This window comes from Canis lupus, chromosome 9, assembly GCF_048164855.1.
Source record: "Canis lupus baileyi chromosome 9, mCanLup2.hap1, whole genome shotgun sequence".
NCBI classification, from domain to species: Eukaryota; Metazoa; Chordata; class Mammalia; order Carnivora; family Canidae; genus Canis; species Canis lupus.
Genome location: NC_132846.1, coordinates 46,212,376 through 46,226,509, shown reverse-complemented (window position 1 = coordinate 46,226,509; position 14,134 = coordinate 46,212,376). Strand labels below are relative to the sequence as shown.

The window sequence follows — 14,134 nt, the reverse complement described above, 5'->3', positions numbered from 1 at the left end:
TTGGTGAGGGGGCACAAGCACTACTGAAGAAGCTCCCTGGTAGCTGTCCCCTGTGGGTGAGGGCTGAGACTAGGAGATGCTGCTATAGAACTAGCTTCCCTGACTACAATGGGATGATGCTCAAATTAAGAGAGGCTGAGAAGCATATGGCATCAGAAGCAAGGTGGATGTATTTATTGTAATAAGGAGCAAAGTCAGCATGGCAGCCAAGATAGCCTAACCCAGAGAGAACATAGAAATGGTTTGGGGCACCTGGTTGGCTAGTTGGTTAAGTGTATGACTCTTGACTTCAGCTCAGGTCATGGTCTCAGGGTTTTGAAATTGAGCCCTGCATCGAGCTCCATTCTCGGTGGGGAGTCAGCTTGTCCCTCTCCCTCTGCTCCTTCCTCCACTCTCTCTCTCAAATAAATAAACTATTTTTTAAAAAAGAACATAGAAATGGTTAATAGAACATGACATTCTGAAGGGCAAGTTAGACAGATGAGCAGCCAACAAGGGTATCACGCAATCTATACACAATCAAAAGAAATCAAGGAGGCTGAGGGGAAGTATCCTAATTAAAAAAAAATTATAACCTGTTGCCCAGTTTCTACCTAGAACTCAGTGACTTGAAGGTAAAGTTGGGCCCTCAAAAGGAAGTATCCTGCAATTCCACACAACATATATGGGATGGTTACCTTCTCTGTCCTTTTCCAAGAGATATATGGGCCAACGGGAAGATCCAGAGATTCAAAGGAGAAGTTGGACACGGAAACAGGATCTGAGCTGACATTGCTATTGAGCACCCAAAGTGTCATCATGACCTGTGTTAGAAAGTGAGTGGAGATATGTGTAGGTTTGACTTAGAATGGGCCCACTGGGTCCACAGACCTACCCATTGGTTATTTGCCTAGTCCCAGAATGTGTAATCAGAATGCATAGTTAGGTAAACCATCTGCTTAATCACATTGCAGAAGGCCAAGTGGAAATCTACGAAACTACCCTCCTGCCCCTACCAGCAAAGAAAGTAACTCATAAACAATACTATATCCTGTGAGTCCGAGAGGAGCTATCAAGGAGATTAAAAGAGATCTAGTTTTTTTTTTAATATAAAAGAGATACAAAGGTATAAAAGAGATGCAAAGGAAAAGATATAAAGGTGTTAGCCTGCTTATTCCCAACTGATTCACCAGTCAGGTCACTAAAAAACCAGACAGATGTGGTATCTTTGTCAGAAAAATGCTGCTTTAGGCACATGGTGATTCCTCATACATGGCCACCTTGGCAAATGTATCCTTATCCATCTCTACTGAGAGTAAGGGCCAGAAGCAGTTAACATTCACATAAGATTGAGAACACTATACATTCATGGTCTTGCCCCAGGGCTATATATTAATTCTTCTGCTGTCAAAATATAGTCTGAGGAAGCCTGACCTTGTAGACATGTAGGACATTACATTAGTCCAATACATTGATGGCCTTGTGTGAATCAAACTGGATGAGCACAAAGTACACGTATGATGGGAGATAAAGCCTATAAAGATTCAGGAAACTGCTGGGACATCTTCAAAATAAAGGGCTAATTTCTCATCACTATAAAGCGATCATATACTCCATAGGTCTGTATGGATTTTAAGGTTAGCAAAGTCCACTCACGGGAATCCTGCTCTAACCCATTTGCCAAGCCACGTGGAAAGCTTTAAATAGGGCTCAGAGCAGGAATGACTGCAGCCAGTCCAGCATGTGGTGTAAGCAACCTTGCCCCTTGGTCCATAAAACCTGGTAGATCTTATGATATTTAAGGCATATATGATGGGCAAAGATGCTGTATAGAGTATATAGTAAACCTAACTGGAGAATTACAATATATCCCTACTCCATAGGGCTCTGGAGTAAGGCATTTGCCACAAAGAACTATCGGTCATTTGAAGATAGCTCCTGGTTTGCTGCTGGACCTTGTAGAGTGCTTGCAGTGTGACTCAACAGATATTAAGTCATAAATCTGAGTAGTCCCAGCAGCAATCCATTCTAAGGCATGTGGTAGTTAGGGCATTGGATGTGACCAGGTGGCCCAGACTGCCTGCCATGCCATTCACTACTGCTGCACAGGTGCCTCTCCCTCACCTGCTCATACCTATGACCAAGAAGGTGGGCATGTGTCCCATATAACGAACTTATAGAAGAGAGGAAAAAAAGCCAAGTTTGGTTCACAGATAGATTGGTTTGGTATGTAGATGCAAAACAGAAATAAACTGCTGCTGCAAGATAGCTCCACTCAGGTGGCCCTTTAAGACAGTGGTGAAGGGAAATCCTTGCAAGGCAAAAATCAGGCTATCCATACACCCACTTTCTGTAGAAATAGAACAGGCCCGAGCCCAGGGGGAAAAAAAAACATCACAACTTATGAAAGTAGCAAATGGCTTGGCTGGTTGGCCAGGGGCCTAAAAGGAGAAAGTAGGTCACAGATAAGGGTAGAGGCACACGGATGGATGGAAGTGGGCATGGATTAAAAAGATCTTTGAATGTGTGTTAATAGCCACCAGAGGCATCCGCTACGGAAGAAGTACTACATCCAAACAGTCCAAATGATTTGGCTGGTTGATATCCGCCATCTTCTTCATTAGCCACTCCTGTGCTGGCAAAATGGGTGCATGAAAGGAGTGGCCACTGTGGCAGCAATGGAAGATATACAATAGGATTACATTTACTAGGACTGATGTAACTACAGATGCTACCAAACCTTTAACCTGAGTGCTACAGAGATCACTGCTGAGCCCTTGATATAATACCCATCCCTCAAGGAGAACAACCATCCACTTGATGGCAAGCTGTCTTGGGAGGGAAGCACCCTTGGAAGGACCTCTTCCACTCCAGATAGGGCATTTATCTTGACTAGAATTGACACATGTTATAAGTATGGGTCTTGCCTTCCCTGTTTGCAGAGCTTTAGCACTATGATCATATGAGGGCTTAATACTGGACCCATTGACACACTGAATCAGATTAAGGGACTTTATAGCAAAAAGGGTAGAATGGTGGGCATGTGGGGATGGGATCCACTGGTCATATGTACTGTAGAAGCTGCTGGCCTGATCCAACAATTGAATGGGCTTTCAAAGGTGCAGCTGAGGTACTAACTTGGAAATGATATCCTGTAAGGCTGGGGTACCATCTTTTAGGGTGCAGGATATATCTTCAATGGCCATTCTAGTGGTTCTGAGACCCCAATAGGTGGAATACACAAGACTGGGAACCAACAGGTAGAAATGGGAATGGCCCCACTTACCATCTTTATCAGTGACCCACTTGTGGAATTTGCACTTTAGGCTCTGTTTGTCTAAAGAACTTGATTTCCAAAGTGGGGTAACTTCTACCAGGGGCTACAGCAAGAGCCCCATTCAACTTTAGGCTTTGTCTATGACCTTGTCACTTTGGTTTCCTTGTGCTAACAGACCAGTGGGCAAAGAAAGAAGTTACCACCATGATGGAGGTAACTGACCCAGATCATCAGGAGGCAGGGCTGCTGTCACATTATGAGGGCAGGAAACACACCTGCCATCCAGGTGATACACTGTGGTGTCTCCTGGTAATCTCTTGCCCAGTTCAAGTGGAAAATAGTGAAGTACAGTAGTACTTCAGTACTGCTTCAGTAGGGCATGGTGACCAGGGGGTTAGAGTTCTCAAAGATGAGGGAGTCTGGGTCACCCCAACAGGTAAGCCTAGGGGTAATAGCAGGTAGGTGCCTGGACTAGGAGAGGTGCTAGTCAAGAGGAAATCTCAAAAGGGCAGCAGAAGAGGGAGATCTGGGGAAATGTAGTGGATGTTGTTGTGCTCTGCCCAAATTCCACTTCAGGATGGGCACCATCACTCCCCCAAGCTGCTGGGAGCACTGTCCTCCCCAGGAAGTGCCTGCAGCTTCTTGTTTTGATTCAGAGTATCTCAGAAGAGCCACCCAGCTCCAGATCCCCCCCCACAGACTTTGATGAAAACTGTTGCTCTAATTGCATCACAGTTCAATTTCTTCCTCTGCATCAATCAATCCAGCTTCTTGTGCTCCCTCATGCATATTGTTCCTAAGAATATGCATGGGAGAGCACTCCCCAGTCAACTTCTTGTGCAAAAATTTCAGACTCAGAGTCTGCTTCCACTGAAGCTAACTCACTAGAGTCAACAACTTGGTTCAGGCCAACTGCTTCAGGCAATAGTCTTCAATGACCTCCTCCAGGATTCCCTTGCAATTCAAACACCCTGTACGCTGCCAAGAGGAATTTGCCTCCATTTTATCTCCATCAATGTGTATTATCTCAGGTGAATTACTGAACATCAGGTAGAAAAAACTTGTATGTCAATGGAAAACTAGGGATGGTCTATAGCGTACCCTTTTGTCTTAGATTCTGATTCTGTGGGAGCTATTTTATACTTTTGTAGGTTGTAGGGAACTGCTAAAACCTATAAATTCTATCCCCTCTACTAGAGTCTACTAGACTCTCTGAAACAACAAAACATTTATCTTCAATTTACAATTCATTTCAGTATTCCTTTACTCCATGTAACTGTGCTTTTTCAGAAAACTTAAATTTGAACCCATCATAACATGTAGTCAGTCATCTGGATTAATGCATCAAATAAATTTCTGAACATGTGTACATTTTTATGTCTGAGTCATAATTTTACCTTTTCCCGAAAATTTCCTTTTACCCCTTAATTTCCAAATATGTAAGGGAACAGTAAAAACATCTGGCAGGTTTGTTGTACATTTATCCGGCATTACAGATCTTACTGCAGTCAACCCTTTTCGAAGAAAAGCATTACAGCATTCTAGACAGTCCTTTTGCCAGAACCTGCAATGGAAATAGAACCTATTTTCCAGAATCTTTAATCTGGCAAGAGTTACCATATACCAGCCCTTTGCCACAGACACGTCAGACTTTTATTTTCTTTTCACTAATAGATCCATTATCAAATCAGCCTGTCATTGTAACTTATCGTCTGTCCTCGAATATGGAATATTTCCAAGATCAATTTACTTACAACAATCTTTTTCAGGCTAAACAGATAACATGAAGAATGAAATCAAATTTCGGGTGCATCTGTTTTCATAAAGAAATTTACATTAACATCATTTCATAGCTAAAGTTACACGAGGTATATTTTAGTTAAAGGAATAAGATGGCTGGAGAGCTAAAATCAACATGGAGAGAGATTCTAGAAAGGAGTAAGACCATTTTAAATGTTCTTTTTCAAAAGAGACTTTTAACCTCCTAAAAGATCTGCTCTTAATGTTAGGAGAAATTCTTTGAAAAAGTCCCCTTTTCCCCCAAATTGATGGTGTATTTGGAGAAACTAAATTGTTTTTAGTTGGAAATGTAATAAAGCAGGAGGTCTAGTAAATTTATGACCTCTGACCTGTAAGATAAAGAGACTTCCCCAAATTTAAATAGTAAAATTCACACTGGTAGTTAGACCAATCCTCCCCAGTCAAAACAGGAAGGGCAAGGTGTTACAGTGATCCAGTTAAAGTGTCCAGGCAGAAGCAGAAGCTGAATGTGTGGGAAAGCTTGAGCCTAACATAGTTGTATTCACATAGCTGAAGAATGTGGCAATAGGAGAAATGTGGTCTGCTTGGGTGTCTGGAACAAGAAAGCCAAAACCCAAAGTCTGATAGTGTTTACCGCTACAGAATAAAAAAATCTAAAACTGACAGACATAAATATACTGTCACTAGAAAAGGAGAAAAATTATAAAGTACATTTTCCAAGCCAGGAAGAAAAAAAAAAAGGAGCTTTCTTGTGTTCTAACCCCTATGTCCATAAACTAACTAGTTCTGATGGCCAATGTTGCCCATTATTTATCTTCCGATGAGGCAGAGAATACCCTAAACTTGAGAACTGTAAGTTAGTAAACTGGCATTTTGATCAACATATTTATCTTTTATCTTTATTATCACCAGTTGGTTCTGAAGTTAAATTAGGTTCTGAAAAAAAAAAAAAACCAAGTTTCTACAAAACTTAGGTTCTCACAAAACCAAGTTTATTAATAACTCTTAATGAGTTACAAAGCCAACCATATTTGGATAGCTAATCTACCCCTCCCTAGAATCTCTCTCCACGTTAATTTTAGCTCTCCTGCCATCTTACTCCTTTAACTAAAACACACCTTGTGTGACTTTAGCTATAAAGTGATGCTAATGAAAATTTCTTTATGAAAACAAATGCATCCTGAATTTGGCTTCATTCTCCATGTTATCCAGAAAGTGGGGGCTGAGGATCTTGTATTTTTTTTAGGCCAAATGTCTAATTTCCATGAGACTTGCTGTACTGGCCATGGGCAGATGAGCCAGTGCATGGCTTGGCGGTTATGCCATACCATCTAATTATTGGAGACACAGAAGCTCTCTGTTTCAGTACTTGTCATTTCTTCGGCCTTCTCACCCATGGCCCAGATCACCTCTGTGTTTTCTCTCTGACCTGCATTCTTGAGGGTGACCTAATTACGTTGAGAAATACAGATATTAACTAGGGACATGTTGGAACTTGTGGAAGTGGAGAGTTTTCTGGTTTCCAGAAAGGAAAAGTTATTATTCAAATGAAGTTACTTTTTACCTCTTGTCCTCTGGCCCCATATGGCCAAAGAAAAAGTAAGTCTAAGGTCACACAAAATGAATCATAAGCCTCTAGACAGAATAGTTTTCAATAATTAAACCACTTTACTCTCCACTCATCCCAGCCAGCTCAGAAAAAAGACAGATAAAGTTCCTTTAATTTTTGCCTGAAGCACATTTCAGTGCTTAGCTTATCACTGGAGATTTTGTTCCATCTAAAATGAATTGAAAAGTTAAACTCAGGGCTGGAAAAGGACTTTGGCTATCCTTTCTCTGTTGTTACTGCCGCTCTATCACCCCGGTGTGTTCTAATACAGGAGAGTCAATAAGGACCTCGGGCCAAGAAAATAATTGAGAACATGGAAAACCCATTGTGTTGTGTCTGAAAACACTGATTTCTAAATAAAAAATAACGTGACCTATAATTTAATCAGTGCCTGCAGATATGCAAGATGCTAATGAAACCCCATGTATTTTTCATTGGTCTGCCTGTTTTATCTAAGGTGTCTGGTCTATCTCTAGGATACACTTTGTACAGGACGGGACACAAACTTCAGAACGGCTGCCACACCCACACTTATTTCTGAGGTCATTGACCCTGTTTTCTCTTAGCTCCTGCCACCTCAGTGGACTTAGTTTATACAATGAGACCCTATGCATTCTGCTCAACACCTCAAACCCTATCATAGGTGAATACATCTGCAACTTAAGACAGGGCTGAACTTAAGGTTAGCTAGTAACTGAAGACATCGCTGAACTTGAAAGAATACCAGGTAAAGTCAAGGTGAAGGCTAGCCAAAGCTTAAGTATTTGGTGCCACATCTGCCAATTTCAAAACAATGGCTGAGAGGCTGAGAAGCTGAACAGAGCTTCTGAACCTTCCCAAGACTGTGATGTCAATAATTATAATTCAGGGAACACCACGGATGAAACCTCAGACTTTGAAGTTTGGATATCTCAGGGCTATGGCATAGGAGTAAAGGTGAACTAGAAATAATAGACTAGTCTTCATGAGACTGAAGTCCATCTTCCAAAAGCTACCTTCCAAAAGCTAACTTCCTACCTTGTCTGCCAACAATAAAAGTAAACCTTCTTGAAAGGAAGATGTGAACATCCAGAGCCTCGATTATCTATATATTCTCATTTACAAGTTCATGTCAGAAGTATGCAAAAAAAAGATATAAACTGAGGAAGTAAAGTAAAAAAGTAAAAGAGGTCCAGGTATTAAAATCACTAGACATGAACTTTAAAATAATGGTAGTTAATATGTTTAATAAATCAAATTACTAGACATAAACTTTAAAATAATGGTAGCTAATATGTTTAATAAATCAAATAAGTGAAAAGATCAAGAGTTAATTGAAAACTATATTAAAAATGGGAATTGTGGAACTGAAAAATAGGATTACTAAAACTGAGAACTCAATAGATCAGTTTAACAGAAGACTAGATATAGCTGAAAGAAGAAATAAATAAACAAGGATATGTAGAGAAAAATATTCAGTTTGAAGCATGGAGAGAACCTTAAGATAGGAAATTCAAAAAAAGTGTAAGAGATAAAAATACAGCAAAAATGTTTAATATATTTTGTAATTGCAGTGTGAAGAGAGAAAGGCAAGATACCAAAAGGAATGTTTGAGGAGATAATGGCCAAGATTCAAAGGACAATAACAAAGCTTTGGCAAGATAAATACAAAGAAAACTATACAGAAGCTAAATATGGAAAATCTAAAATTCACAGGCAAAAATGAAAGTTTAAAAATAACCAAAGAAATAAAAAGGTATTGCCTCTTAAAAGAGAAGTTAAGACTAAAAGAAATCAAGGAAGTCAGAAAACAATGGGGTAATACTTTTCAAGTACAGAAAGAAAATAACTGCCAATTCAGTACTCTGTATCTCCCTCCTCAAAAAAACCTAAGAAACATTTTCATACAAGAAAAATAAAAACAAGGAATTTGTTACTAGTGGACCAAAAAACTGTAAAGGGAGTTCTTTAGGCAGAAGGAATATTATCCTAAAAGAAATCACAAAAATATAGGAAGCAATAAGGAACAATGGAAAGAGTAAATATGTGGATAAATCTAAATTAAGTTATATCAAATAATAATGCCCTCAAAGTTTAAAATACACACAGAGTTAAAAATATATGACAAAAGAGCAAAAAGATGCAAAGGTAGAAATAGAGTCAGTCCGCGAGGTGGTTAGGTACTAAGTAGGTAAGTATTAATTTCAATAACCACTAAAAGAATAATTTAAAAAGATATATAGGTAAAAGCAAAAGGAGGAGTATAATAATGCAAATGACTTATTCTACAATGTGGCAAAGAAGGAGAAAAGATATACGAAAACCAGTAGGCAAAAAGGAAACAAATAGTAAGATGATAAATTTAAGCCAAAAAATCAATAATTATCTTAAATGTAAATGGACTACACATTCCATTTAAAAAACAAAGATTGTACAGGTGCCCGGATGGTTTAGTCAATAGAATGTGTAACTCTTGATTTCAGGGTTGTGAGTTCAAGCCTTATGTTGGGTGTAGAGATTGCTTAAAAACAATTTTTTTTAAAAGACAAAGATTATAAAATTGAATAAAAAAATCTCAACTATATGGTGTTTATAAGTGCACACTCTAAAGAGCTAGAAACGTTGAAAGTGAAAGGATGGATACAAATTTTAGAGATACTAACATCAGATAAAGTAAATTTTAGGGCAACAGGTATCACTAGACATGAAAAGGGCATTTCATAATGATTAAAGTCATCAATTGGTCAACATAAATCTTCCAAATTCATGGCACCTAATAATATAGCCTCAAAATATATAAACCAAAACTGACAGAACTAAAAGAAATAAATCTAAAACCACAGGACCCCTACCCCCCAACAACAACAACAAAAAAAATCAGTAGGAATACACAGGATCTCAGTAACGTAACAACATTGGCTTAATTGGTATATTTAGTATAGAAGGCTCTCATTACTGTAGAATACAGGTTTCTCTCCTGAATGCCCACTGGAACATTTACCAAAATTGACAAAATACAGAGCCACAAAGCAAAGCTAAGCAAATTTCAAAGGATTATTAGAGTTTTTTTGACCACGGTTATTAAGCAATAACTAGAAAATCCCAAATATTTGAAAATTAACCAATATGAGCCTAATTAACCCATGGATAAAAGAAAAAAATCACAATGGAAATTAGAAATTATAATTTAATAATGATTGGTAATGGAAATATGACATGTCAAATCTTGTTGGATGAACTAGAGCCATGCTTAAAGAGAAATGTACAGTTTTAGGGGCACCTGGGTGTCTCAGTTAAGCATCTGACTTTTGGTTTCAGCCCAGGTTATGACATCAGGGCTGTGAGATCAAGCCCTGTGTTGGCAATGGGTATGGAATGGGTATGGAAACTCTCTCTCCCTCTCCTTCTGCACCTCCCTTCCCTACTTGCACGCAAGAGCTCTGTCTTTTAAAAACAATTAAAAAAAACTACAGCCTTAAAGTATATATAGTAAGAGCAAAGGTTTAAAACCAAAAAGCTGAGTGTCAATCTCAACAAGTTAGAAAAAAACCAGAAAACCAGAAGAAAATGGAATATAAATGTGGAAATACAGTTAAAGCAAAAAACAATACAAAGGATGAGCAAATCCCAAAGTTGGTTCTTTGACACAATAATCCCTTATTGAGCCTAAAGGCAAAAATAATCAGTATTATGAATGAGAAAGAGGACAAACATACAGATGTTACAGACATTACAAAGGTGAAAGAATATTATGAATTACTTTATGCCAATAAATTTGAAAATGAAAATGGGATGGACGTATTCCTGCAACAGTGACTCTCACCATTGAGAGTGCCCAAGACTCAGGGAATCTATGAGATCAAAATTATTTTCCTAATACTAAGATATCATCTGCCTTTTTTCACTGTGCTCACATTTATAATAATTGTGCAGAAGATGTGATGAGTCAAACTACAGATACCTTAGAAGGAGTCAAGGCAATGGCACCCAGCTATACTGCTAGCCCTTGTAGTCTTTACCACCATGCATTCACAGAAGGGATTTCAATTTCACCGAAGATGTCCCTGACGAAGCAATAAAAATTATCAATTTATTATATTTTGTTCCTTCAAAATATATCTTTTTAAAAGTCTATGTGGCAAAATGTGAAGTATGCACAAAGCATTTCTTCAGCATACCAAAATATGATTTTCTCAAAGAATAGTCCTTTTGTGTTATGGGCTAAGCTAGTCAATTATTTTTCGTGGAATGCCATTTTTACTTGAAAGAAAGACTGAGAGACAAACTACATTGTTTAGATTTGAGTATTTGAAAGATTTTTCTAAAAAGTGAAGCGAGTCTGTGGCTTTAAAAACTGAGAATATTTGTCACCAACGATAAAATTTGAACTCTTGATAAAAATAATTTTAGAACACTTGTATCTGCTACTATGAGCTTTCTAGCTCCCCAATATAGGTGTATCTGACTGATATTGATATGAAAAAAGGTGATTTTAAAAATAATGCATAATGAAATATGTTAACATTTGGAAGATCTGCATAACTATTACCTTATAAATAAATGGTGTTACAAAATCACACCCAGGTAAAAGATCCATTCCAAGTTAGGTAAGGCAACAGATTTTAAAATAATCCAGACAAATGGGATTCTATATCACAACTGACCTTTAAGAAAGTACCACTTGTCTAATTTTAGTGAAGTATAAAACAGAATATCAACAATTTCCTGAAAAGACTATTAAAATAACTCTTCTCTTCCAAATATATATATATATATATATATATATATATATATATATATATATATATATATATAGCGCCAGGTTTTTCTCATATGCTTCAACCAAAATAATATAATGCAATACGCTGTATGTAGAAGCAGGTAAGAGTTCAGATGTTACACATTTAAGTTAGAAGCTTAATTTCAAATAAAAAATGTTAACACGTAATGAGTTTATTAATTCTTTGAGTTTATTCATTTAGAAATAGTATTTTTAAAACAGGTTTTAATTTCTAATGCAACAAATACTGATATAAACCACATAGACAAAAGCTCTTGGGGATCCCTGGGTGGCTCAGCGGTTCGGCGCCTGCCCTTTGGCCCGGGGTGTGACCCTGTAGTCCCAGGATCGAGTCCCACGTCGGGCTCCCGGCGTGGAGCCTGCTTCTCTCTCTGCCTGTGTCTCTGCCTCTTTCTCTGTGTTTCTCATGAATAAATAAATAAAATCTTTAATAATAATAATAAAAAAAAAAGCTCTTTGGGATGGGGTGAGTGCTTGGTAATTTTTTTTCCAAGTATTAAGAGACCCAAAAGTTTGAGAACTGCAGTCCTAGAAAAAACCAACTTGCCCAAACTAACAATACAGAAAAATCTTAATCCATAATTAGAAGCATTTGCCAAAAAATTGTTCCAGGTCCAGTTGGTTTCACAGGGAACTTCCCCCCTCCCCAACACAAAATAATCTAAGGAAGGAAATAATTTACACAGAGAAAAGCAAAATTGACATGAGATGTAAGGCAACCCCTGAGAAAAGGAGAGCAAACATCTGGACCTGTGTCCCCCTAAGTATCTGCTGATTTTCTGCTCTAGATCTGCTACAGATGCATCCTAGAAGAAACACCTAATTTTCAGGTGGTCTGAGTCCCTGTTTCTTAAAAACAATACTTAAATTTTGGAGAACTATATACAAATCTGTTGTGGACATTGTAGTCAATGCTTTTGCATGCACTGTGTAGCAACCACACTGTTTGGGGAACGGACTCCAGCTTTGAGGCTAGCTCTGATTTGTCTGAGCCAATCATGGTAATTCTGTTTTTGTCCATGACTGGTTTAGAAGATCATAAAATAAAATAAAATCTTTACAAAAAAAAAAAAAAAAGGTGCAAGAACTATGCTGAGGCTTCTAGGAAATTTTCTCATGTAAGAGAGGTAACTGTTAGTTTTTTTCTTTCTGATGGGTATAGAATGGGGTTCCAGACCTACAGACAGCCAAAATCTGAAAGGAAGCCAGCATACATAGGAGGTAGAGGGAAAAAAAATCACAGATATACAGAGTTGGAGTAACATGAACAAACCAATCCTGAAAGCCCAGTCTACCCTTAATTTTGCAGTGAACCAATTTCCTATATTCAGCAACTTTGAAATGAGTTTTCTTTCTTGCAAGTATAAGCATCCCAAGTAAATTAGTATTTTGAAACTATTTAAATGAATAGTTTTATATTGCAATTGTACAAAAGGAGTCACTCCCAAATTTATAAGGTAGACAAACCTGCTTCTGTCTGAAGAAAGGTACACCCTCCATTTATGCTACACTGTATTGGTAGAAAACCAAGAAGTTGTGGTGGTGTGTGAGAACAAACCGATTAACCATTAAGAGTATAATGAACAGAGGCACTACTTGGTGTCAGCTCAAATTCATCATTGTCCTGGGATGTTTTTATCTGATAAACACATGGTTGGGACGCCTGGGTGGCTCAGTGGTTGGGGTACCTGCCTTTGTTTGGCTCAGGCCACGATCCTGCGATTTGGGATTGGGTCCCACATCGGGCTCCCTGTGTCTCCTTCTGCCTGTGTCTCTGCCTTTATCAGTCCTTGTCTCTCATGAATAAATAAGTAAATCTTAAAAAAAAAAAAGGTCAAGAGTATGTGCTTTAGAATTGGACTGGAGACCTAGAGTATTTTTATGTAGGCCAATTATTATATATTCACACAAGATTCTGGGCAGCAATAGGGAGCCCTGGACCAAAGAAGGACTCTTCCTTTGGGCACAGTTTATACTGCACATTGAAATTGAATGTTTTCTTAAAAGGCTGCCAGACAAGATGGATTCATCTCTAGCCACTTGCTGTTTCTGTGTATCCTAAGAAGTTACAAAGCAATCCAGGTATTCTCTTACACCAAATTACATTTTCCCCAAGTATGAAGTTTAGTTATACTTAATTTCCTTTAATAAGCACATATTAGCACAATAAGGGGGAATGAAACACGTATTTTGTATAATGAATGCAGCCTGAATACCCAAGAAACCACCATTTGGTCATGCCCTTACTTCACAAGGCCGTTTTCACCTTCTCCACAGGAAAATGCATCTAATCTGGTGAGATTCAGTGGCTACCCATCAGCAAAACTTCTGGATCCTTTAGGAGGAAAAATCCAGTAAACTGTACTTTAAGAACGATGAAAAGGTTTTATGGGACTTACATGTCACGTCACTCCCCCCTCCTTGAGTCTCTGGCTCTTAAGGTTGATACAGCTCACATATATGAGTAATTTCTTTCTTTGAAAATGTGTTTCATTTAACTCAGCAGGTTTCCTGTCACTAGAAAAAAGACTAAATACCACATTTCCAGTTGTGCCACTGTGATCCTGGGCGGGAAGACAGCAAACTGTCTGGGACTCTGATATAGATGGCACATAATCTGCAGCCTGGTGGTTTGGGTTGTTACTAATAGCTAAAATGACTCACTAATGGCTTAAGTGATTTGATCACGAGTGTATCTATTCTCATTGTTGGGTCAGCTTGTACTTTC

The 14,134-nt window shown here is 38.3% G+C and overlaps 1 protein-coding gene across 12 annotated transcripts in view; it reads right to left on the bottom strand.

Annotated features, from left to right (window-relative positions):
* Positions 1-11,553: 11,553 nt before the first annotated feature.
* The window catches only part of PCNX1 (pecanex 1), a 163,629-nt gene continuing 161,048 nt past the window's right edge, over positions 11,554-14,134 (bottom strand). For 11 of the 12 annotated variants that reach the window (XM_072839123.1, XM_072839125.1, XM_072839124.1 and 8 more), the window contains one exon: positions 11,554-11,809. In XM_072839123.1, coding sequence (XP_072695224.1) covers positions 11,580-11,809 — 230 coding nt within the window. In that variant the 3' untranslated portion in view covers positions 11,554-11,579. The remainder of the gene's footprint in view (positions 11,810-14,134) is intronic. The other variant, XM_072839131.1, reaches the window with a different exon arrangement.